This window comes from Notamacropus eugenii, chromosome X (assembly GCF_028372415.1).
Source record: "Notamacropus eugenii isolate mMacEug1 chromosome X, mMacEug1.pri_v2, whole genome shotgun sequence".
Lineage (NCBI taxonomy): Eukaryota > Metazoa > Chordata > Mammalia > Diprotodontia > Macropodidae > Notamacropus > Notamacropus eugenii.
The window spans coordinates 30,300,356-30,327,396 of NC_092879.1; the positions used below are offsets into that span (position 1 = coordinate 30,300,356).

Genomic DNA, 27,041 nt, shown 5'->3' on the forward strand with positions numbered 1-27,041 from the left:
TGAAGTAATGTTGCTCATAATCTCATATAATCATTCTCTGTGATAAGTTTTTATAAACAAATTATATTCTAAACTGATGATGCCATCTCTCTGCTTGTCAAGGAGATCATGTTTGCTAAGCAAGGCAGTTCTCTTGGCTCTCTTGACTTCCTTGTGACCATTTCTTTGTACCAGGTAAACTTTCGTGGTATCATAAGAACATCATTTTAGAGTTGTAGGGAACCTTAGAGGATAGAATCTCCTAGAGATAAGAGATTCCAACTCCTCCAGTTTTACAGATAAAGAAATTGAGGCCCAGAGAGATGATGTGACTTGTCCAGGGTCACACAGGTAATGCTTGGCAGAGCTAGGATTTGAAGCCAAGTTCTCTAACTCTGTAGAGTCAATGTACCACATTACCTCTTGGAAATGTGGCATTTTCTGTTCCTTTATCCATTTCTAATTTTTGGAATGTCCATATCTTGTTATAAATGGGTCACATTGGCACTGTTTTAATTTCACATCTCATCTTTATCCTTTCTTTTGATATAATATTAATTTTTATCTTTGATCTAATAAGTCAGTGGCCTGACTATATAGCCCCAGCTGATTCAGAAATGACTGCCACATCACTAGCTATCTGTTTCTTAAAATACAGTCAGTACCTCTTTTTTGTGGTATTACTCAACATTTGAGTGCCTTCCTACTTTTTCTTAAGATTTATGATACATAGGCAAGAGATTCATGTGTAGTGTGTAGTCTTTGAACATTTGGCCTCTTCTTTCTTGATCCTGAGTCATATTTTCTAATATTTTTCACCATTCTCTCCAATGTTCATCAGTCATGAAGTATTAAAATGGAGGGTATTATCAAGTTTTCTGTGTAATTTCTCTACCTCCTTGTTCTCTGCAACAGATTTTGTTACATCTTATGATCTTCTTGGTGGTCTTTCTGCATATGATCATCATAAGTCCTGCGTATTAAATTTCAGATTGTGAAAAAACTTGAGAATAAAGGAAGACTTAATATCCAGCTAATAAGACTTATTAAATTAAGAGGAAACAGATGTTTTAAGTTACAGCAGCTCTGAATCACCAGTATCAAATAGGGAAATAGGAAAGAGCAAAAATAAGTGAAAATATGTCCTTTACCTTTGTAAGAAAAAAAATCAATTTTATTCATATATTTTGTTTTTATATATCCCTCTACCCACCCCATCCAAGAAAGTAATCCCTTATAACAAAGAATTGGGGGGAACAGAAGGGAGTGAAGTTCAGCAAAACGGACCAAAGTACCAGAAAAGTCTGATTAAAGGCAGTGTTCCACACTAATAGTCTTGTTTCTGCAAAGAAATAGAAGGAGGGCCCTTTACTTAGAATCTGCTTGTATCCATGCTTAAAGCATTTAGCTAAGCACTGAGGCATTGACCCCCAACAAAGCAGCTTCAAGCTGATAGGTGTGTATCTGTTTTCCTTAATATGTAAAAATATATTTGTCATGGACCTGTGGAGTTAAAAGAATTCCTTCCTCTGATGGAGATTGCAAGCAGTCTATAATATGATCTTAGAGCCTGCACTCAGAGATGCAAAGTGACTTACACGGAGTCACACAAATGGTAGTAGGTATCAGGTGGGATATGAATCTAGGTCTTTCTGACTCTAGATCCACTTGATCTACTCTACCACACTGCTTCTCATTTAAGAAAATCTATAGTGTAATTTTACAAGACTGTTAAAGAGTAATTAAGACCATTAATCAATTGATTAAGACCATTAGGCAATGAGGTGGCTCAATAACCAGAGCATTGGGCCTGGAGTCAGGAAGACCTGAGTGCAAATCCAGCTTCAGATGCTTACTACTTGTATGACCCTAGGTCTCACTTCATTTGCCTCAGTTTCCTCATATGTAAAATGAGCTAGAGAAGGAAATGGCATACCACTCCAGTATCTTTGCCAAGAAAACCCCATGGATGGTACTGGCATGCTATGGTTCATGGAGACACAGAGTCAGACACAACTGAACAACATAGACCGTTATTCTCCTTCAACTTACTTATAAGCATCCCTTATTCTTGGGATAATGAAAATGGCTCCTGTCTACAAATAATATAGTTCTTTTTGGCAATGTCTTAGCTTTGGCTTAGCACAGTGGTTGTAGTCCCTTACTTTATACCACAGGTGGGGTCCTAGAAAATTGTGCTTAAATTGAAATGCTGTAATTTAGCTGTCATCAAGTCAGATCTGAGCTTTTAAAAATAGTATCCTTTCCATTGCTGAGCCATTTGCTCCAAAGAGCACTTTTCCTAAAGACACCTTGCCTAACTCCACCCCAGTCTAGACAGACCCTTATTTGACTGCCCCCCCACACACTTAAGCTATCATCCTTTCTCTCGTTTACCCTTCTCAGCCCAATTCCTAGAAAAAGTTGTCTGTATTTGATGCCTCACATCCTCTCCTCTTACTCGCTTCTCAATTCATTGTAATCTGTCAGTTCAGAAGCATTTATTAAGCACTTACTACATGCCAGATGTGCTTCCAACCTCATCATTCAGTTGAAACTGCTTTCTCCAAAGTTACCAGTGCCCTAACACTATTTTTTTGACATGCAAAAATACTTTTATTCAGTTTTTACATGTGTGCACTCCACTTTCAATTTTATTAAGTAAAATAGAAAACCTAATTCTGTGCCAATCTCACTGTAAACGATTTACAAATCTGGAGAGTGCTGGTATTCACATCATGCAAAAGGAAAAGCAAATATGTGCCCCAGAATTATTCCATTTTCCATGTCTGTATGCTGAAATCAGTTCTTACTGCCAAATCAATGTACAAAGTCAGGTAGTGTGTATATAGCTCCCTATCCAACCTCAGGATTCATACTGATAAAATCATTCAGGTTCATTTTTGAAGCTACAGTTTCAATGCAGGGGTAGGGAGGAGGAGGCTCTTTCCAGTTTCCACTGGAATCTTTCATGTGAGATTGATCAGATGCAAAGTTCTTCAAATACAAATCTGTTCTAATCACTCTAAATTTTCTTCTAAATTGTGGATCATCATTAGACTTAAAGGCATTTTCTACATAAGTGTCAAAGGGACATGGAAATGGCAGCACAGTATCAAGATCATAAATAAAACTCTGTCCTCCACTTGAAACATGAAGCAAAACAATATGGTAATCCCAAATGATAGGTCCATCTCCGGGTCTGGCCTGCTGCTTTCAGATATCTCATTAGATATGAAGACAGCATAACATTCTTCTAAGGGATATTGATCATGGTTTTTTAATATATTCACAAAGCTTCCAGAGTTTTTTTTCACAGTAGCAGTTTCTGTAGGTGCAGGCGTCCCAGGGCAGGCTGGCTAGCTGGTAGCCTCGGGAAAACGGATCCCTCTCCCTCCATGGTGGGTGGGCAGGCCTGGGCTGAATATGCCTGGTCATCCCTTCACCCTCCCTCAACATGCCGGGGAAGCGTGGTCCAAAAGTCTGGGAAGGGAACAACCACAGAGCAACTTTTGACACTATTAACCACCATCTTCTACTGAATACTCTTCTCTCTGAGCTGACACTCTTATCCTGGTTAACCTCCTACCTGTAGGAGTGCTACTCACTCTCCTTCACTTGAGTGTTATTTTTATTCCACCTCCTAATGGTAGAGGTACGCTCAAGGCTCTGTCCTGGGCCTTCTATTCTTTTTATATACATCCTCTCACTTGTGACCTCATCAGTTCCCATGGGTTTCATCATCTTTGTACAGATAACTCTCAGACCCATATATCCATCCCTCATCTCTCTCCCGTGCACCAGTGCTGCTTTACCACCTGCCTGTTGGACATTTCAAATTGAATGTCCCAAAGGCATAAGATTATCAAATTATAAGATCCCAGATTTAGAATTGAAAGGAACCTTAGAGGACATCTAGTCTAACCTATTCATTTTACAGATAAGAAAAATGAGGCCTAAAGATGTTAAGTGACTTGAGGCAGCTAGGTGATGCACTAGATAGAGCACTAGACCTGGTGTCAGGAAGACTTGAATTCAAATCTAACCTCAGATACTAGATATGATCCTGGGCAAGTCACTCAATCTCTGTCTCAGTTTCCTCATCTATAAAATGGGGATGACAATAATAGCACCTACCTCCCAGAGTTGTTTTGAAGACAAATTGAGATAATATTGTAAAGCTCTTTGTAAATTTAAGGTTATATTACCCAAGGTCACACAGGTAGTAAATGACAGAGCTGGGACATTAAACCCAGGGCATCTGGTTTCAAATCCAGCACTCCTTCCACTACTCCATACTACCTGCTAAAATAAGATATCCATTTCAAACTCAGAATGTTCAAAATAGAACTCATCATCTTTCCTTGTCACAAACCATAGCCTTCTTTTGAATATCCCTACTTCTGTCAAGAGTACCACCATCTTTCATCATCCTTCATCACCTTCATCATCCTTCATCACATTGAGCTTTGCAACCTCAGTGGTAGCCATGACTCCTCAATCTTACCTCACCTAGCTCATCAGTGGCCAAGTCTGATTCTTTGTACTGCCATGTCTCTCCCATGTGTCTTCCTTTCATAACTACCTCCTAGCTCAAGACCTTGTCCCTCGCTAGTGGACTACCGCAGTAGCCACCTAATTGATCCCCACTACCTTAAGCCTCTCCCCACTCCAATCCAGCCTTTATATAGCTGCCAAAGAGATTTTCCTAAAGTGTATGTCTGAGTATGTCATTTCCCTACTCAGTAAACTCCAGTGGTTCTTCAGTATTTCTGAGATTAAATATATAGTTCTCTGTTGGGCACTTAAAGCCCTTTACAAGCTGCCCCTATCTTGCCTTTGTTGCTTTATTACACATTCCTCCCCTATGGCCCAGCCAAACTAGCCTTCTTTTAGGTCCCCACTGTCCTCCCATCTCGTCTCTCTGAGCCTTTTGCACTGATTGTCCACTCTGCCTGGGATATTCCCCCCTTTTGCCATTATCCCTCAGAATTTCTGATTTGCTGCCTTTTACATGAAGCCTTACCTGGTTCTTCCCAGTTGCTAATGTCTTAGCTGTACCTCCCTCCCCCATTCCATTGTATTTATTTGGTATGTAGTTGCATATACATATACATGTCCATATTTGCCCCCCCCCCCCCCAATAAACTGTGATGGGCAGCTAGGTGGCACTGAAGTGGATAGAGTGCCAGGCCGGAAGTCAGGAAGACTCATCTGAGTTCAAATCCAGCCTTGTACACTTACTAGCTGTGTGACCCTGGACAAGTCACTTCATCTTGTTTGCGTCAGTTTCCTCCTCTGTCAAATGAACCAGAGAAGGAAATAGCAAATCACTCCAGTTTGTCTGCCAAGAAAACCCCAAATGGGGTCCCAAGAGTCGAACATGATTGAAATGACTGGACAACAGCAAATAGACTATTAGTTTTTTGAGAAAAGGGACTATTCCATTTGTATCTTTGTATCCTCGGCACCCAGCACAGTGCCTGGCACAAAGTGGTGCCTGATAAATGCTTTTTCCTTGATTATTGATTCCTCTCCATTCTGCAATTACATGTGTAACAAATAGACCCTGACCTCACTCCCCCTGAGCTAAGCCTGCTACATCTACCCCTCAGGGTTCTCTCTTAGTGCCATTGACTAGAACCCCCAGCAGCTGAGCCCTCCCTGCTTTTAGGTACCAGTGATTAATACTAGTGATTAGTTTTATTAGTTTATATTAGTTTTATTTAACCACTTAACATTGATTGGCTTTTACAAAGGTATAAAACAAGAACAAAAGTGCAGCTATTTCCCTCCCCTCCTCCCCCACTTTCTGCTGCTGCCAATCCCTTAGGAACACACTTTCCCTTCTTCCACATCATTTTCTGAGGCTCACTCTTAACACAATTTTTACATAGCATCGATCCCACCAAGTTCACATCCAGATGTGCCATGACACTAGGATGAGTCCCCACTTCAGCTATCACTGGGCTGACTCCTAAAGATCATTCTTTGTTCCTTGGGGCATTGATGCTGAGCTGGCTGCAAAAGCCCCATGGCACCCAGACTCTCTCATGACCTTCAAAAATTAGAAAGTTGGAGTCACCAATCTACTCACCTAAAACAGAACAACAAATGCTGAGACAGTGAGCCCATAGCTCTGTTCACAGCATTGTCTCTTCGTATAGCATTGTCTCTCACCAGATGCCAACATTGAGAGAGTCTGAGGGATCCAGCAAGAGCAGCCAAAGAGAAAATGTCTGACGTTCTTGTCATCAGTGCCTTTTTGAAGGTACCCGCTCTGGTCCAACTACTCAGCCACTCATGGTTAGCAGACAGGACCCAATTATAGAATGTTTGCCCTTGCCCCAATGTCTCCCCAAAGCACTTCCATTATACATTATAACTCTTCTAGAAGCAGGCTCCCCAGTTTCTCTGACAGGGAATTTGTATCAGCCAAGTGGATTGATAACACAGCTCATGCACCAGTGTTTGAACTTTATAATTCTTCACTAGTTATATAGAGAGTACATTTGGTTTCTTCATCTAGAACAAGGACTGTCTTTTTTATCAACCATGGTGCCTATACACAACATTGGGCCCATTATAGGTATCCAATGGATGTTTGGTGAATTACAGAGAAAGAATGCCAGCAGCATGTCCTTCCTCTGCTTCCAGCTCCAGCCTCCAGAAGATTTGCTAGACTTGGGCAGCTGTGTCCTGAGGCTGAAAACCAGGGGATTGTGAAGATGAGACAAATGATTATTAATAACTAATGATTTGGGGGATTCAGAGTTCCCCCTTTTTTTCTATCCTCATTTCAAGACCCCAGTCTCTGAAGGTTGAGCTAACCTTCTCCTCTATCCAATCCCACCCAGTCTTACAAGGAATCTCTAGTTTAAGCTGACTTCCTTTCAGTCAAGGTTAGGTGGAGGTAGATCCTTTCGTCTAGATTGTGCTGTTGTCTAGAAGGCTGGGGGTGGTCTGGGTATAGGGATAGTCTCTGGTTCAAGAGGGACATGATGTCACTCTCAGCCCCTCATTGGAGTAAGCCCACTTCTCTGTAAAGTCCACCCCTCATTAAACTGTTAACCAATTAGAATTGATTGCTATCTGATGGAACACCTCTTGTCCAAAGGCGTATATAAACCTAAAAAAGTAGCCATGCAATCTCTTGGATGAGAGGATGGGAGCCTTTTTTGTCAGTCATATGCTGGCTGTGATTGATAAAATTGATTATAATTTCCCCCAAAATTTGTCTTTTGAATTTTTTTTTGCCATTGGGAGAATCCAAACTGCTCTTTCTGGGAAATGTGTGTCCTTCACATGACGGTTCCCACTCACATTGGCTGTCAAACACCCAATGGGACGCATCCTGGCAGGTCCAGAGTTGAGGATAGTTTGAATCATATGCTTACTTCCTTTCCCTCTTAAGTGTCTCACCTTTATAGAACTGCTCTGCCTGCAGTTCAGAGCTAGGGCACAGACTTGATCTGGCCACTACAAAGTGTTTTCTAACGGAGCAAGTTCTTGTTTTGTCCGAGAGTAAGGCTTTTCTCAAGGAATATTTGTAGAGCCATGTACCTATAGTTTGGGGCCATGTGCCTATAGTTTGGGGACTCATTATCTTCCTATTTGTTAGAGTTAATGTTGTTTCTCTGGCACCTGCCTACAGTGGGTTCTGAATCTGGAAGCAGTATTTGGCACTTATATCTCTTGGGAGAGCAAGAATCTTGGTTCATTTGTCTGTATGCTTCTGTGGGGCACGTCCCACTGATGAAGATGACCTGCAGAGTAGGCAAGGCTGCTCCCTATCTCCACATGTATTTGTAAAACACCTGGGGAAGAAGCAAGAACAGCCATAGAGCCATGTTAAAGACAAGCACAAATAAGGGGGAAAATTGGTGAAGGTTGTTATTTTACTGGCACCTCCTCAGTGAAATCCTATAGACCACCATGAACTATGGTATCTGTGGACTTCAACTGTATCAGATACTTTGATGTAAGTTATTTCCAGAGAGGGCCTTACCCTATGGTTAATGCTTAAGTGTTAAAGTTAATTTCTTAATTGTGTTTTCAACACTAGATTTATTGACCTGACTTCATCAGAATCTCACTACTAGTCACAGCTCTGATGAATTCTTGGTGTCTCAGGGCTCTAAGTTTCTGAACATATCAAAGCCAATAGATTTGCATAGCATTCAATGGAATTAGAGATGTTACAGGTCATGGATTTTAAGCTGGAAGGGATTTTTGAGGTTAGCCAGTCCAACTGCAATATTTTATAGAGGAGGAAAATGAAACAGAGCAAAACAGTGGTTTGAACTCCTTATCCAGCACTATTTCCACTGCATAGATAGAGAGGCTTAGTACTTAACAAAGGAAAAAAAATACTAATTGTAAAATTTGGAAAATAAAGTATGTGTGAGGTGATTTATTCAACCCCACCCCACTTAAAAGTGAGTGATAGGATGTCTGATACTCCAACCAATAAGCCTTAGACTAAGTCCTTGGAATTGTAGTAGCTTTGCACAAGAATTGTCTTGACTTAGGCCAAGAAAGCCTAGCTATGTGCAAGATGTCATCTATAAATTATCAAGTGAGTTGAGAAGAGGTTCATCTTAGAAGGAATCATCTTGGGAAAGGGAATGGAGAGGTCTCAACTTTGGCCTTCACCAGATCTTCTTTCCCTTATCCCCTTTGACCAGAAGATGCTATACCTACCATTTTCCCATGAGTATCTTAGCTGCATATCTGAAAGAAGTGTCTCTAACAGGAACCAAAGACATGTTACACATTTATGATGTTTAAGGAGAACTTCTTGAGCACCTTATGAAAGAAAGACTTCTGGCAACTTGTGTTTGTCCTTCATTTTGAAGAGGACTATGGCATCAGGGAAATGATGACATGACTTAGAGTTGACTTTGATTTGAGTGAGGGAGGGCTGTATAAGATCACTAGCCTCACTTTCTCCTCCAGAGCCATCTGGGTCCAGTCACTAGATATTCCTCAGGATGACTGGAGATGGCCCAGGATGCAATGAGAGACCCTGGCCCTTTTAGACTAAGGCCTTTTCAGTTACTCACTTAAAGTAAGGTAATGCCCATTCAATGAATAGGCCTCTTTAAGAAGTGAGTCTAGATATGGTCCCTTTAATTAGAAAAAAATTTTTAAAAATCAATCTGGGAGGGGAAGACCATCAGGGTTGCTGTTCCGAAGAGAAAAAGTTATTCACTCTAAGCCAGGTGGGCCCAAAATACAGCCATTAAGTACAGTCAGAAGTTGCCCAGTTAACTTAGGGTTTACTGACAAGATTTGTTTCTTTCTTCCCTTCTTTCATCACCATAGTAAGTACTCATTCTAAAAGGCTACTTAAGGTGGTCTGACTAAATTGATTCTTGGGAGAAAACACACCAGTGGGGGCTCAAGTCAATGACACTGATCTCTGACCACTCAGTGATACCCCTAAACTCTGAAGGTGAGATAGCGCCAAACTTTGAAGGTGAGATAGCGCCAAACTCTGAGGACTTAACTTGTCAGTGGAAATGAGACTTGGAATAAGGATCCTCCGAACCTATATATGTTATGAAAGTAATGATCTCTGAAACCAAAAAGCAAATTTACATAAAATCGGTCTCCTTTCGCAGGCAGTGAGATGCTTTTTGACTCATTTCAGCATATGATCAGTATGTATAACTATAGTTGAAGTCTAAAATAACGCTTAAGTAAAAATTTGATGTAGGAAACAATGTGCTCCATTGAAAATCAGGATACCTAGGTTTTGATTCCTGACTGTAACATTGAGAAAGTCATTTCCCCTTTCTGAGCTTCAGTTTCCCTCTCTGTAAAGTGAAGAGGTTGCACTAGATAATCTCTAGAGTCCCTTCCGGAATGAAAATCTTTGATGAATTTTTTAAAACCTACTGCATTTGTGATTGTATGTGTGATTGCAATCACATAAATGGTAAGAAAGATATTATGAAACATTAAGTCAAAGAAATTAATCTTGTTATTATATGTGAGAATTGTTGTGCTTGGCAAATCTCAAAGAGTAGATTATCATAAGTAATGTATCTGGCTATTGAGGACATTTTAAAATTTATATTTGAAAATGGATAGGATGATTTAAAACTACTCCTGGGTCTTTAGCTCCAGTCATCCCAATCCTAAACCAGAGATAGGGATTTCATAGCCTAGAAACCAACAAAGAAAGGTCCTGTAACTTCAAAGTGCTTTCTGACCACAACTTCATTTTGTTGTGTAAGTCACAAAAGACTATCTAATTATAGATGTGACTCTAAGTATAACTATAGACTCTTCCCGTAAAGGGAGGGGCTGGACCCTCTGAGGACGAGCGTCTGGGTGTGTGCCAGGGATGATGATGTGAAGCCACAGGTGCCACCAAGAGGAAAGAACATCCAGTAAGCGTCCAAGGAAGCGGGAATGGTGGCAGTCAGGGACTCCCTGCTGAAGGGACTGAGACATTAACAGTAGAGGATCCTGCTGTATTCCTGGGGGCATGTATCCATGATATAGTATGGGCTTTAGAGACCTTGAGTCCAGCACTCCCTTGTTTTACAGAGGAGGGAAATGTGGCACACTGAGGTAGAATGGCCTACTCAAGGCCCTGCACATCATGAGCGTCTCAGGCCATCCAGCCAGTGCACCCCAGATGATGAAATCCTGCCAAGTCCCATCTAATCTGAAGACCACGGCCAGCTTCTAGTGATTCCTGTGGAGAAAAGTGATATTGCTAGAAGGCATCCAGGTAGCCAGAACCTGAAGACCTTGGAAGCCCATGTGGCATTTTCATCACAGGGCTTTGAAAAAGAAAAGCAAATGTGGGACATGGACAGTTGGTTAAGAAGATGGTATCTAGGAGAAAAGAAGATGGTATCTGAAAATGGAGTTTTGGCCATAGCTTCACTTTAGGCATAATGGTATCTGATCCAAATGAAGGACAACTACACAAAGCCTTTCTTGATTCCCCTAACTGCTAGTACCCTCCTTCCCAAACAACTAAGTATCTAACTACTTTATGTGTTCTTGTATTGATTCACTTTCCATTTCTGCTCTATATACTTGTAGGTGTACTTGTCTTCCCCATTAGAAGATAGGCTCCTTGTGAGTAGGTATTGTTTCTGTCTTTATATATCCCCCAGGTCCCAGCTCTGTGCCCGATGCTTAAGGAATATTTGTTGATTGTTTGAGTCCAGCAAATCTTAGCCAAAAAGGGAGGAAGGGGGAGGGAGAAGATTGCCTACATAAATCTGCCAACCTCTGCCAAGCTATACATCATGGAGAATAACTACAGTCTAGGAAGAAGAACTATGCAGACACCCAAGAATTTGCCAGGATATGGATAGTGAGAGAGAAGCCAACAGTAAAATCCTTGGCCTTGGATATCTGTGTACAAATGCACAGAAGATGGGAAACAAGCCCAGTGGCCGAGGGAGCCCTGTGACAGGAGAATCAGTAGGTTGACTTAGAATATGGCTTGAGAAAGGCCCAAAAATTAAAAAAAAAATCATATAAGGGGGGGCAGGGCTACAGAATGGCATCACATATTAAAGGAAATCCAGGAACCTAAGGGAGAAAACTCAATGGAGAACATTTGGATAATTATGGAAGGAGTAACAGAAGCAATATTGTCATTGGACTGGATTACAGACCATCAAGGCAAGAGGAAGAAAGAATTGAAGGTCTGAGAAAGCGAATGACAAACCTGACATGAAAGCATAATATAGTACAAATGGGGGGCTTCAGTTAGTCAGACAGTTGCTAGTGTTCTCTCTCTTTACCAAAAGCAGAACACTAATGCATGTTTGGCTTGCCTTCCTTAATGCTAATGAAAAATAGAATACTTTTAGGGGGTTTGGTGTCAAAGGCCTGTGTTCAGTTCCCAGTTAAAATCTGTGTCACCTTTGGCAGGACTCAAAACTTCTCTTAGCCTGTTTCTCCATCTATGAAACCTGATTGGACTAGATGACTACTAAAGGGCTCTTCCAACTATAATTCTATGATCCTGTGAAATTCATCCTTTAAAGAGTACAGAAAGTGGCACTGTTATTATAGAACTGATTCTGATCAGAAAAAAAAGACTGGTTTCTTGAAGAAAAACTGTGGGAGCCTGGGAGGTGGGGAGAGTGAAAATGATCTCTCCATCCTAGAATTCATGATAGAGAAAACAAGGAAAGCCAAACACAATCTGACATGCATCCTACATTTGGGAAGTATAAAATTCAAAGTTCAAAGAAAAGCATAGATAAGATCCCATGGCTTCAAATTCTGCAAAAGAAGTTGGTTCAGGATAGGGTGAACAGTTCTCAAAAATGAAGTTCTGAAGAGGCTGAAACATGAAACAGTTCTGGTGAGGAGAAAAAGGAACTGTTTACAGACAGATGTGGATCTATAGAAAACTCATCAACCAGCTTAGAATTCTAAAAGATATGTATAGAAGCACCAATAAGTAATGGAGGATGAATACAATCCTGCAGCTGGGCCAGTTTGAATAGGGTCAGGAATGCTAAAGCACAGAATTCAGAGGACAGCCAAAGATAGGGCTTTTAAAGCTATCTTGAGGAAAAGAGGAGGATTCGAGAAAAGAGAGGATGACTGCAAAAAGGAGTTAAGGGAATGAAAACACCACTATTCAACTCTCTTTTTCTTGTTTTCTTTGCCAAGAGAGAATGATCTTTGGTCTGGGAAGGATAAAAAAAGGCTAATAGGAAACTGAAATCCAGGAAAAATAAGGAAGAACAATTAGTTGTCCTTAATGAAGTCAAGGCCCCATACCAAGCTTAACCCTTGCGTGTTGAAAGAACTGGTGGATGAGATGGCCAAATCACCATCTATTCTCTTTGAATGATCTTGTTGAACAAGAGTAGTAACAGATCTAGAGAAGGGCAAGTGTTGTCTAGTTGAGTTTGTTTGGGTTTGAGTTTTGTTTGTTTGGCCTTGAAATTTATATGTTTGTCAGAACATATTCTTTTGAAAATCCAGTATAATATGATTCATTTGTACTATAAGGGAGGATAGCTGTTAGCAGATCTGATGAGGTTTAGGGGTGATCGTGACTACAAAATACCGACAGTCCGAGTCGTGCTTGAATGAATTTGACTCAAGCCTTCTTAAAGTCAAAAAAAACCAAAGTTTATTAAAGATTCGCCAAATTGGGTTGGCTCTTAAGGAGTCTAAGCATTTGTGACGCTTGTATGCACAAGCAGGCCAGATAGAATCCCAGCTAGACCGAGTCTGAGCTAGATTGAATCTGAGCGCCTTCAGGGAGGCGAGATGGAACTTAAATACAGAAAAGACTATAGGAGGGATGGGGGGTGGGGTCTGGTAGTCTAGAGTGATGGGAGAAGGGGTCTAGGGAGGGTCCTGAGAAGAAGTTCAAAGAGGGAATCCCCAGGAGAATCGAAGGCTGGAAACAGCTGGAGGCAATCAAGAGACTTCAGACTAGGGAGGGCCTAGGTGGGAAGCAGGTAGGGGCAATCAAGAGGTAACAGACGATGGCCACAGATTTGAGTATGAAAAGCCAGGCTCTGTGGGGAGATACTAGGAGAGCTCAATTTCAGTATGAAAAGCCAGGTTAAGTGGGAGATACAAGGGGAATTCAAGGAGGTTCCCAGAGTCTGAACCCCATCAGATCCATTCACATCTTCTGGGATTTACCACCTAGCACATTGCAACTAACCCACAAAATACAGTTATCTCTTCCACATCATGAGACTTAGGGATGTGGCACCTCTTCAATCTGGAAAATCCATGTAAAATGTTTTGGTCCTCCCTTCATACCAGAGAAGTCTGAATTATTGTGGTATTAAAAGATAAAATATGTTGATATCGTATAACTATACATAGAAAATGCATATTTTATGTATTTCTGAGTTTTTAAACTTTTTCTTTTTTATCTCCTGGCCTTCATGTGTCATCTGTGGTTTACACAAAACTCCAAAATTCCCGTTTAATTTCTTATTCTGATTCTGAATATATCAAAACCCCAATGGGGAAAGTCGCGATATGGAAGGGATAGCTGTATGTGCCATCCCTGTATCTTCACCCTCATAAATTATCAAGTTCCATTAAGTATTTCATGCACACTTAATCACTACTTTGTGACAGGCACTGTACTGTGCATAAAAAGACAAAAGTAAAAATGTCTCTGCCCTCTTCTTGAGGGCTTACACTCGAACGAAAGGAGGGGACAATATGTATATTTACTAATGTATACATAAAAATGTGGGGGAGAGCACTAGCAGCTGGGGAGATGATAAGGAAATCCTTCATGTAGAAGGTGGCATCTAAGCTGTCTTGAAAGAAGAGGTGGAGGTGAGGAGGAAGCTCAGGCCAGGCATGAAAGACACCCAGTACCCAAGCACAGAGATGGGAGATAGAATGTTATGTATGCAGAGCAATGAATAGACTGGTATGGTTGGGTCATGGAGTTCAAGGAGGAGAGTATTATAGAACTGGACTAGAAAGCAACCAGGTCACAAGGAAATTAAAACGTTAAACAGAGGAGTCAGTATTTGAGCCCAAACCATTGGATTTGTTGAGCAGGCATGTGGTGTGTGATCAGATTCATGCTTTAAGAAAATCACTTTGGCAGCTGTGAGGTCAGGATGGCAGCTTGTGAGTTGAGACCAAGAGATATTACTGTGATGTGAGAGGTGATGTGGATATAGAAATTAGAAGAGTTGTCAACTCTAGTTATGTGGAGTGAGTAAGAGTTGAGATGATACCAAAGTTGTGAACTTGCTGACAGAAAAGAGTTGTACCCCCGACCAATGCAGAAAAGGGGTGGAGGTGGGAAGAAAATGAGTTCAGTTTGGGATCTGTTGAATTTGAATTGCCTGCAGGATGTTCAGTTGGAAAGGTCCATAATCTAGTTTATAAATACATTGTTACTACAAACAGACAAAAATCATGCCCTCTGTCTCAGATTTCCAATTTTTTTAAAAGCCAAGAGAATGGAGTCTCAATTTCTGGCAAAAGTCCAGAACATAATATTAATTCTAGATGGCTAGGGAAGCACAGAGAATGCCAGAGTTGCCTTATTTCCTTTTTTGACATTGTAGACTAGTAAGTAGCTCAACAGAGTGCTGTTGATTCAGTTTCTCTAGGTTTCAGCAAAGCATTTGCCAGTCTCCTTGTTTTTTTCTTGTGGACCTGATAGGGGAATAAGGGAAGGGAACAAGCCCCCTTTGCACCAGTGCTCTGATAAACACTTTATAGATATGGTCTCATTTGGTAGAGTAATGCCAGGTACATGGCAGTGCAGTGAGCTGCCTTCTGAATTTCTGGAATGACTAGAGGCAAAGGACAGTCATAGCTGAATTGACTTCAGTTTAGAAGATGGTCTAGTACTCCAAGAACCCATCCATCTTTCATCTCTTGCTGTATCTTTTTAAATGATTAATAAATATATTTTGGTTTTGCCCCACATATTTCCCAATAGATTCATCTTCCTTCCCCCTTCTAGATAGCCACTCGGCAAAACTAACCAACCCATAGAAAAAATTGAATATTATGTGCAGTGTTCCACTCCTAAAGCCACCCAGCTCTGCAAAGAAGGCAGAGGAGAGACAGGCAGTGCTTTCTCATATTTCCTCTTCACAGACAGGCGTGGCCATGACAATTTCACAGCATTCAGTTTCAATTGTTTTTTTTTTTAATTGTCCCTCTTTCCCTTAGTATTGTTGTAGTGTCTCTGCATATTGTTTTGCTGGATCTGCTTACTTTATTTGGCACTGTATCTTTTCCCACAAGTTAGATGAAGGCACAGATGGCATTCTTATCAGAATTTCAGTTAAGATGTTGGATGACAGAATCACAATCCAGCAAAATTTGTCCAGGCTGAGACATTGAGCTGAAATCTAATAAGATAAAAAATTATTTCAATTATTTGAAAGCTAACTATTAATTATTAACTATTAGCTAATTATTATAGTTATTTCACTTATTATGGCTGCCCAACTTCTCCCTACCTGGACTAGTACTCACCTCACTGGAGCTGACTCCCTAGGGCTCAGCCCTTTTGATTGGTGACTGAGTGAGAACAAACAAATACACTTAGCCTTCTTTATCTATTCATTGGTCCTAGACCCTGTTGGATTTTCATATCTCATCTACCAAGTCTGCCTGCCACCTATGTTCTGAATGCAATAATCAAATCAATACTACCATTGTTACAGGAAAGGGCATGCCAGTCCCCTGCCCACTGGCTTCAATCACTATTCCTGTAAACCTCCAAACCAGAATTCTCCTCTCCAGCAAGGAGTTGTCTGTCTCAATTAGAGTATAAGCTCCTTGAGGGCAGAGATTTTTTTTCTCGTAATTTTATGCCTAGTCCTTTAAAAAAAAAATCCACTTCACCAATGCAAGATAGAGAAAATGTGGTTAGCGGTTTGTCTAAAAAGAGATCTAGAGTTTAGTGGAGTCCACATGAGGGAGACAAGAGTATGATATGGCCATCAAAAAAGCTCACATAGTTTTAGCCTTTATTAAACAAGGCACAGTGTCCAGAACAGAAGTGACAAGTAAAAAAATCAGGAAAAAATGGCTTGTTGCCCTTAATGAATTCAAATCTCACTGTCCTCTCCCCAGGTCAGATCACATCTAGAAGTTTGGGTACTACAGTTTAGAAAAGATATCGATGAGCTGGACAAAAACCAGGTTGACAGAAGGCCTTGATATCATAACTGTACATGGATTGCTTAAAGGAATTTAAGATGTTTATCCTGGAAAAAGAGAAAACTCAGTAGGGAAAATGATAACTCTTTTAAAGTATTTAAAAGACTGCCATATTGAAGAGACCTTGGGTTTATCCTATTTAGTTCCAGAAAGCAGGACCAAAAGTCTCAGAGGCAGATTTCCTCTCTGTAGAAGGAAAAACGTCTTAAGAATTAAAGCTGGCCAAAATTGGAGTGGGCTCTGGAGGGAGTGGACGCCCCCTCATTTGAGGTCTTCAGACAAAGGCTGGATAATCACTTGTTGAGGATGGTGTGGACTGCGTTCTTGGTCAGGCGTGGGTTGGACCAGATGGCCAGCCTCTGGGGTGCCTTCGATGTCTGGGATTCTGAGTGTCTGCAATCCTTCCAAAATCCCTGACAGCGGCCCATTTCCTGGAGCTTCACAGCTTCTGAGTCACACATTGAATGATCTATACTTGACAAGATTGATTTTCTTCAAGCAAAAGCAATCAAAGTTAAGGGAAAACTAAAACAAACTTTAGTCTTCCTCTTTTTCTCCCTACATGACATTTTCCTCTAGTACTTGATCCAAAAATCTTTCCACAAGTTTCCACTGGTCTTCTCTCTCCCCCCCCCCCCAAGTGAATTATTTAATGTGAAATCTTACATTATCAGTTTATTGTAGTACTAAGGAAATCCATCAGGAAGTGACTACACAGGAAATATAATTGATCATTTGGGGAGGGGGGTGTAATTGAAGTGGCTATAGAATTGGCAATCTGAGAAGTCTGTAAGCAAGCAGTATTAAGTACGGGAAACGGTGACTTATAAAATCTTAATATTTTCCTGGGGCCTTAGAATGCATTTGAGGATGATTAGTATCAGCTCCAGCATCTTAAAGTTTTTATCATCTCTTACCTTTTTTTAAATGATTGCTGCATTTGCAATTTTTAAAATGACCTATTCAGTTTTTCTTTTAAAATGTGTTTCCTTTTCAACAGTGCCCTTAAAGATAGCCGTTTCCCCCCAATGACAAGGGAGGAGCTGCCCCGGCTAACCTGCTCAGTGTCTCTGCTCACTAACTTTGAAGATGTCTGTGATTATTTGGACTGGGAGGTAAGATTGTGAAAATCACTTAGAGAAAAATTGAGCTGAATCTTCACTACATATAAATCATCATGGCTATAAAATCCTCTGGCAGCTCTTTTTTTCTTTTTTCTTTTTGTAGTAATGTAATTGAATCTAATGTATCATTAAAATCCAGGAATATTCCAAAAACCTAATTTGTTTGAACTTTATCTCCAATTAGAACTTTTTACCAGAACTTTTCTGGAGGTTTCTTTTTTCTTTTTGCCCTTCTTGGACAGTTTATAGTTGCCAGGGAGCCATGATGTGGTCAAAGGTGGATTCAGGAAGAAAGAGCTGGAGGGATGATCTGTCAGGCAGGTAATTTAGCCCCTGAGGAATGGAGTGATGTCTGAATAGAACAAGTCTGTCTCTGGTTCTTGGCTATGTTAATTTATATAATGTGTACAGCTAGCAAGGAAGTCTGTGGTTATAGCTGTATTTTTTTTTCCTTCTCTTTCTTGGTGGATTGTGGGCTGATGTAGCCACTGTGATTTGCAGTGGTGCTCTGGTGGGTGGTATGGCACAGAGTGGCGAGTGTACTTCTAAGCCATCTTATAGCATCGTTTGGACAGTGACTATGTCTTAAGATTTCAGTAGTTCTTATGAAAAAAAAAAGTAGTGCGAAGTAGGTCTCTTATGGAGACCACTGACTGTCGGAGCCTTGTGGGCAGAGTACTGCCTTGGCGGTGGACTGGCCTGGGGTTTTATTTTGGCTCAGCCACTGATTGGCTTGGGCAGTTCACTGTGCTGTATTTCAGGTTTTTTCCACATACAGAAAAAGGCATTTATAAAGTTCCTAGTCTTGATTTGAAAGTGTCTGTGATAAAAAATTGTTAGGCCCAAGTAATTTTGGAACCTTCTAACATTCCATAATTTTGGGATCTGCCAGGAAAGAGCACAAATAACATCTATTTTCTTTGTGAAAAGCCAACCTAGACAGTATAGGATGAAATACAGCCTTCCGGCTTTGTGGGCTTTTAGGAGGGGAGAGTATTAGCACAGCAGCTTCTGGAGATTTTTCATAGGAGAAAACAAAATCAAATAGTTAGACTATACTATAAGTGTTTCCTAAGATGCTTCTTGAAATGAGGTGGGATGAAGAAGGAAGTTATCCCAGTAATTGTACTTTGAATGATCCCAAGTCTTCCACCATTCAGGAGTAGTGGCTGGCTCAAGGTCCTGGAGTGGTCTTTGTGCAGTTCTGGGGCCAAGCCCCCTGAGTCACAGTGTGTTCTCCTAAGTGGAAGGGGGTGACCCAGGGCTGTTGGACATCACTAAGAATGAACAGTTCCCCTTTCCTTCCTTGTCCCTGAGCTTGGACTGTAGCTGTGATCAAACTGGGGATGGAAAGGGGATGGATAGTGGAGCCTGGGAGAATGGGGTGTTGGTAATAAGCCTAATCATCCTCTTTAATCCATCTCCCAGCCTAATTGAAGGGAAAATTGCCCTTTTGGCCGTTAAGTTTTTATGTACTTGGGACTAGTCTTATGTTTGGTAGTAGAGAGAGCCTCCAACGGTGGGGGCTCACCAAATGTTTGATAGTTGTGAAGAGGGCTCTCTGTACCTCACCTTCTTGCCGTTAGCACTACTACCCTCTGATACTGGGCCCCTTAGGTTGTTATGGTTGTACTTTATGGGAATTTTGAATCTTTTTCTATATTTATATTGAATCAGGAGCAGCTTAGTGGTACAGTGGCTAGAATATCAGGCTTGGAATCAGGAAGACCCAAGTTCAAATCTACCCTCAGATACTTACTAGCTGTGTGACCCTGAGCAAGTCACTTCATTGCTGTTTGCCTCAGTTTCCTCAACTCTAAAATGGGGATAATAATAACACCTGCCTCCCAGGGTTGTTCTAAGGATCAAATGTTATAATTCAAAGTGCTTAGTGCAATGAATGGCACATAGCAAGTACTATATAAATGTCATTAATATTATTTTGGAGACTGTATTAATATCCCTCCTGTGATTCTTACCCACATGTGCAAAAGCATGCAATATTTTAAGGAATTTAATACAAACATTTTGAATTGAATTGAATGGAGATTTAGAATGGCTGTGGTGGGGGAAAATATCCTTCCTTTCCCCCAACCTTGTTGTAAAAAGCATATCACATGAGATAGTTGTTACCAAGAGTAACTGTGCTGATCCCATTAGTTAAGTACTAGAGCTTCAGGGTCTTCACTGAGGATGAATAAATGTAGGTGACCCATGAAAGTGGAAGCTGCAGACAGACGTGTCCCTCCCTCTGCCATGAGCAAGACTGGTGAGTCTCCAATCAGCTCGGAAAAGTATTGTGACTTTGACACTAGTTAAATAGCCAGCCCCAAGGCAGCTGTGGGAATGATTTGGTGGCATCTTAGGAGGTCCTCAGTGAGTGCCCTTGGTGACTTGTGTAAAGGCGTAGACAGCAGGGGGACACAAAGTGCAGAGAGCTCCTGAAAGCCTCAAACACAAGTACAGGCTAGAGGAAGGGTCTGGTCAGACAGCAGCTAATTTGAAGAAGAGATGGGGGTCTTAGTGGCCTGCAAGCTCAGAGTCAGTAGTGTGAGGTGGCAGCTGAGAAAGGGAATGAATAACACAAGGATTGGTCAGAGCTCAGCACAGTTCTTGGCCCATATTAGGTGCTTAATAAATGTCTGTTGATTAAGAAACTAGGGTTGTTTAGTCTGGACAACAGAATATTTGGGGGTCATGAAAAGTATCATCTGGACAAGGGGTTAGACTTGTTCTCTTTGGCCCCAGAAGCAGAACTTAGGAGCCATGGAGGAGTCACAGTTGCAGAAAGCAAATGTAGATTTGATGCCAGGCTTAGCTTCCTGATGTGGAGCAGAGCTGCCCCCAAGGGGAGTGAGTGGCCATTGGAGGGGAGCAGGGTGTAGAGGAGCAGCTACTCAGACTATATGGTTTCTGTTGTTGTTTTTGTTCTGGGGGGAGGCAGTGGAGTTAAGTGACTTACTCAGGGTCACACAGCTAGTAAATGTCTGAGGTCAAGCTTGAATTCAGATCCTTCTGACTTCAGGACCTGTACTCTATCCACTACACCACCTAGCTGCCCCCCACTAGGTATATTTTAGAGGGATTTCTTCTTCCACTATGTGTCTAATGATGTGTTGGCCGCTTTGCAATATGCTTAAAACAGTCTGTAACTATAAAGTGCTACCTCCACGTGAGCTCTTATTAAGATAAAGCATCATGGAGAGCTAATCTTGGAGTGAAGTCCTGCATACCCCTGAACTCCAAGACTAGTCACTTACCCTCTCCACAACCCAGCACCTGCCTAGGATAGAGCAGATGCAGATCTGCATTGATAGAGGAACTTTCCTTACAGAGAGTTCCCTGTCTACACCACTGAAATTCCAGGTCCAGTAAACAGTGAAATGTAGAATTTTAGTGAGAAGCAATAGTGTGGCATACCAGATAGAACCAGCTTTGGCATTATTGAATGTGAGTCCTGGTTAATTCTGACCCTTCCTTAACTCAGTGCCCTCAAGTAACTTTCCCTTTGAGACTCTAATAACAGATGCCTGTGTATATGTGTATGTGTGTATGTATGTATGTATGTATGTATGTATGTATGTATGTATGTATGTATATATGTATGTAGAAATATTATGTATATATTTATGTATGTAGAAAGTTTTTATACCAGAGAATTCTGACACCACTGATCCTGACAGAACAAAAGGCAGGAGACAAGATGAGAAAATAGGAAAAAAGTTAGTGGTATCTAACCTGACTCTTTAGTGAAGAGAGACTTTGGGTCATAAAACCTGAAGGACTTTTTCCAGCGCAGTATATTATGACACCAGTAGGTGACACCTACTGGTGATGTATGTTATTGTAACCTTATAGAATGAAATCTTGTGAATTCCTAAGTCAGAGGACCAAAAGAGTCAAGTTCTGGCAGCTTTGAACATGGAATCAGTCAGTCGCAAGAGAAATTGCTGTGATGTGGGAAGAGGTAGAGATGATCCTAGAGTCAGAAATCTCCTGCCAGATTGGCCCACGCACTTTTGCACAGTGGGGCCAGGCCTTCCTGGAAGGCCTTCATGCAGGTGCTGGGCTGGGATGCACAGCATCCCACACAGTGGGCTTCTGACATAGCAATTTCTTTTCCAAATTTTTTGATTTGGTCTATGTTGGAGCCTTTTCCATGGGAACAAATCTCTATAATGGAAGTCTATCGAGAGAATAGGATTAATTTCCAGGCTTTGCTGGAATACATTCTGTGAAGTAAGCAGTTTTGTCTTTGGTCTGGACCTGTGATTTCATCTGTGTAAGGAGTTCCTATTAAAAAAAAACAACACCCTCCCTCTATAAATGTTGATGAGTATCTAAGTGAGTTCCCAAGGTCACATGTCCCATCTGTGTCAAAGTAAGATTTTCAGTATGGCTCTTTATCTACTATTGAGTTCCTGGTAATATTTGGGAAACCATTTCATATAATGGGCTGATTTACTTGGTGTTAAAAAAAATTCTAAAAGTGTGCCCTCAGTAGTTCTCATATGAAAGATTTTTAAAATTATTTAAAATACTTGTGTATACACAATTGTCTCCTGTAGAAATTTGACCAGGAATGTTTAAAAAAAAGGGAAAAAAATATTTTGTGCAAGTAAGAGTTTAAATATACCTTGAAACTATGTACTTCCAATAATTGAGTCTCACTGCATTCCTGTATTAACATACTATTGCCCTGGTGATTATAAATAAGAACTAATAAAATGTTTTCTTACAACAAACTTAGATGTACTAATAAATCTGTGTATGAAGTTATTTGGAAGCTACATTGATGGAAAGAAGTCTGGCACTGGAGTCAGAGGACACATATTCAAATTCTGTACCTGCCATTGGTCATCTCACCTCCCTTGGGTCTTACCTCATATTATGAATGGAGGTTCTGTGAGAAAATCAGTACCATTGATCATATGCTTATGCTCATAATATGAAATAATGTATGTATCAAACTATATATGGATCAAAACTATGAAAGAATGAATGAATGAGCCTTTATTATATATGTTAAACACTATACTAAGTGCTCGAGATACAAATACAAATGTGAAAACCAGTTGCTGACCTAAGGATCTTACGTTCTTACAGGGAAAGGCAACATTATAGGGGAATGGTGGCTAAGCAGGGGTATTTTGGTTTGGAAAGTTGCAGGGATGGTTAGTGGAGCCAGTAGGGAGTAGATTAATAGTGGTGGAAATTGACATGTGGAATACATGTTGAATTTTTCAATGTGAAACTATACTTAATTTCCCCTATTTAGCTCCAAATTTTCCTCAAACACTCGCCCTCCCTTTTAATCCCAGGAATATTCTATACTCTCTTCCCAGATTCATGTGTATTGGTTCCATTCAAACCCAAGAGTGTTCTCTGGCCAAATACATTTGGGAAATGCTGAACTAGATGATATTGAAGGTCTCTTCCAGATGCAAAAGACTGGGATTTAATCATTTTCCTTGTGGTTGAACCACAGCTCCACATTTTTCAGTTGGCAACATTGTTATAGTTATAGATGGCTAGCAGACAGACAGACAAACACATCAGAAGACTGATGGTGAAGTATGTCTCCCACTTCCTGGCAAAGAAGTGGTAGGCGAGGTGCAGAACGAGGCATTTACTTGCAGATATGGCTGATGGGGAGATTTGTTTAACTTTGCTTATTTGTTACAAAGGAGAGCTGGTGGAATGTCAGTGGTACATGACAGTGATGTAAAGAAGAACATCTGGAAAATATTTGCTTCTTTTTTTTTTAAACAAAGACTGACCAAACTTGCTGTTTTGGAAAAGAAGTACATTGGAACCCTAGAAAATAATGCCTTGACTATAACCTTGACCATGAAAATTGTTGGCATCCATTTTCCTTTGAAGAGCCTGAAATTATGCAAGACCAGAAAGAAGATGTGTGGGACATGACTCGATGGACCATTCTAGGGCTCTTGTTTTCAGTGGGATGGCAATAAACAGTTGTCCACTTTGTAGGTGAATTTGTGCAGTCAGTATGTCACCAAATACAGAAGTGTGCTGATAGAAGTAATGGAGACACAGAAAGCTTTTATTTCTGTAATTTAGGGACAAGGTCATTTAAAGATACAGCTTGCAAGAATGCTGGATCCATAGTTACATTTGTGAATGATATCTGGCTGAACCAAAGGTCTGGGGTATATCTCCCCCACTTGATACTGGCATCTAACCCCTGCAATATACTCTGCAGCCCTCAAGACAGTGGTGCTTTTCACCAGGAGGCATCTGAATGAAATCAGCTCTGGGCCTGGTTAACATGACGGATATGGGCTACTAACAAACCCATCCCTGAGTTCAAGGGCTTGAGCACCAGGCCTAGTATTAACTAAGATGAACCTTGAAGCATCCAAATGACAGAACTTGTAGCTCCAGAATCCTGTTGGGTATCAAAGGAGCAGCATTGCCCTGGAAAAGAGCTCTCAATAAGTCCTTTTCTGCCTTAGTGAGTTGTGCTCTTTATAGCAACATTCACAAAAATAAACAGATGAGGTAAATAATTTGACTGCCATTATCTCCCATATATTAATATTTCCGTATGCTCTTTGAAGTTCAAAATTTGCTCTTTTTTCTGGCTCTTAAGAGAGTACTGAAAAGATTCCCTTTCATATATACGTGGTTGCCTTGGCTCTATAGGATGGTTCCTAATCTCCCCCACCTTTTTTCTCCAGTTATAATGCAGACCCAGATTTTCTTTTTCTTCTAAATGCAAATTCCCTTTTTGTGTTGCCAGTAGAGAGTCTAGGAGCTTTCCTGGAGAAGCGTAGCACAGAGTTTTTCATGGCATTTTCTCTATGGAGCTGGAGATTTGTAGCAAAGGCTTAACTCTCAACTCCAGAATTCAGTATTTGTCATGACCCTCTCCTTAAAATACTTGAGTGTGAGCACTTTCCCCAAGCACTCTGGGACTTGGGGGGAAAGAAAGGTATCGTGCTTTCCAGGTGACCTGGAAAGAATAGATGTGGAGTGAACCGGTTAGTGTAAGAGAAGCCTTGGAGAGCAGTCAAGTCATAGTAAGCAAGTAACCTTTGAAAAGCTAATGAAAAGAATCTGGAAAATTAATGCAGTTTTTGATTTCACATGTATAATTGATATCATATTGCTTTGCCTTCCCAATGAGTGGGGGAGTAGTGGGAAAAGGGAGGGAATTCAGAACTCAACATTTTAAAAAAATGGATGTTAAAAATAAGTAAATAATACATTTATTTTTTACAAAAGAAAATGAATGCAGTTTAACTTTAACCACAAATAGCCTTGACTATTTGTAGTCTGTTTTCTTGTTCCTTCCTCTAAATTTTCTTCCCATTGTGTTGCTTCTCTTCCAGGTCATTCTCTTTCCTTTTTAGTTCAAACCAAGGAGTAGTTATTAAGTCCCACTATGTCTATGGAGCAGCTAGGTGGTGCTACAGTGGATAGAGCACTGGGCCTGGAATCAGGAAGACTCAACTTCCTGAGTTCAAATGCAGCGTCAGACACTTATTAGCCAGTTTACTTCACCCTGTTTGCCTCAGTTTCTTAATCTGTCAAACGAGTTGCAGAAGGAAATGGCAAACCACTCCAATATCTTTGCCAAGAAAACTCCAAATGGGATCATGAAGAGTCAGACATGACTGAAAAATGGCTGAACAACAACACTATATGTAAGGTTGTAGTCAACACAGATTATGAAGGACAAGCCAAGAAGCTGCTGGAATTAATGGAAAACTCTAGAGATTAAAAAAAAATGAATCCTGGGAATAGAAAGACAAAAATGAAAAAAGTCTCTGGCTTGATTCATAGTCTTCCTCTCTGTCTCTAGATATATAGTGATGTCCTAGTGATACATAGTGATGAACACTAGGGCCTCTCAAGTTCTCTCTCTCCTCAATTCCCATAGCCTTCATCATCACCCTCTCTCACCATCTTAGAACTCATTGATACCATAACTCTACCACCTCCATTATCTCCAAGCCCCAAATTAGACTCTCTGACTCAATCCTCAGCCCTAGTCTTTCATTCTTCTCTGCTATTCAGGTGAATCCTGTGCTTCTTTGTCCTGTGCCCTAGAAATCTTCAATCTTGAGATAACCCTGCTGTCCTTCTCCTTTCCTATTCCTGTGTTCCTAACACAACTGACAAAGTTGTGTTATTTCCACTTTGTATCCCAAGGTTGAAGACTGCTCCTGTCCTAATAAAAGACCTCACCTCCTCCTTTACTGAGACTATTTAGGTCATCTTTCTGGAGTTCTCCAGCTCCCTGTCCACATCTCAAAGCACCTCCTTTACTGAGTCTCTGAGGAAGAATTAATTTTCAGTTCAACAATCAAGAACCTGTTATTATGCCTGACACCAAAGTGAAAACAGACCCTACCCTCAAGGAGCTTACCTTTGGTTGGGGAGAAAGCACGTGAATGCAAATAAATGTAAAATATTTACCTAGTAAATATGACGTTAATTTCCAGGAAGAGGAAAAACTGGCATGGGGTAGGGGCAGTGAGGAAGGGCCTCATCTACGAGGTTTATTTGGATTGAATTTAATTTGAATGGAGCTAGGGATTCCAAGAAATATGTGTGAGGCAAGGGACAACATTTGAGGCACAGAGATTGGAGAGGGAGAAATAAAAAATTACGCTGAAAAGATAGATTGGTGCCAGATGATAAAGTGCTTTAAGTGCCAAGCAGGGAAGGAACAAAAAGGAGCCATTGAAGCTTCTTCAGCAAGGGAGTAACACAAACATTTGGAGCCAAGGAAACTAGAAAACTATAGCAGACTCTTCTTGCTAAAGAGAGTGTGCCTTCTTGGGCCCTTGGTCCTATCTTCCTGTATCCTCTGGAAGCTTGTATCTTCAGTTATACATCTCTGATCTCTTTCCCTCTTCACCTTCAATCAGTTCTCTTTTTCCCTCACCTTTAGCATCTCTTTCCTTTCTCTCCCTTGTCCCTTCTTTTTCTCTCTTCCTGCCTCTCTCTCCCTCCCACCAAATATCTTCTTTATTTGACCTTGCCATCCCCTCAAGTTTTCATTCTCTATCTCTCCTGACTTTCATTGCCATGTACCTAGAATTATCTACATTTTTTGCATCTACCTCCCTACCATCACTGATTTCTCCCCTACTCTGCCCAAGGTGCTATTCTAAGAAAGACAAAGTGTTTATGCTATACAAGGAGGATACTGTGTGTTTACATAGAATCACACAAAGGAATTTCAAGGTGAGGAGAGCACTGATATCAAGAGTCGGGGAGTTTCCA

The 27,041-nt window shown here is 40.8% G+C and overlaps 1 protein-coding gene and 1 pseudogene across 1 annotated transcript in view; one reads left to right on the top strand and one right to left on the bottom strand.

Moving 5' to 3' along the window:
• Positions 1–27,041, top strand: part of AMMECR1 (AMMECR nuclear protein 1) — a 151,077-nt gene that overhangs the window by 107,914 nt on the left and 16,122 nt on the right. Inside the window, exon 3 of the mRNA XM_072626426.1 lies at positions 17,657–17,771. Within this exon, the coding sequence (XP_072482527.1) occupies positions 17,657–17,771 (115 nt within the window). The remainder of the gene's footprint in view (positions 1–17,656; positions 17,772–27,041) is intronic.
• On the bottom strand, positions 2,708–3,379 carry LOC140515621 (protein N-terminal glutamine amidohydrolase pseudogene; annotated as a pseudogene).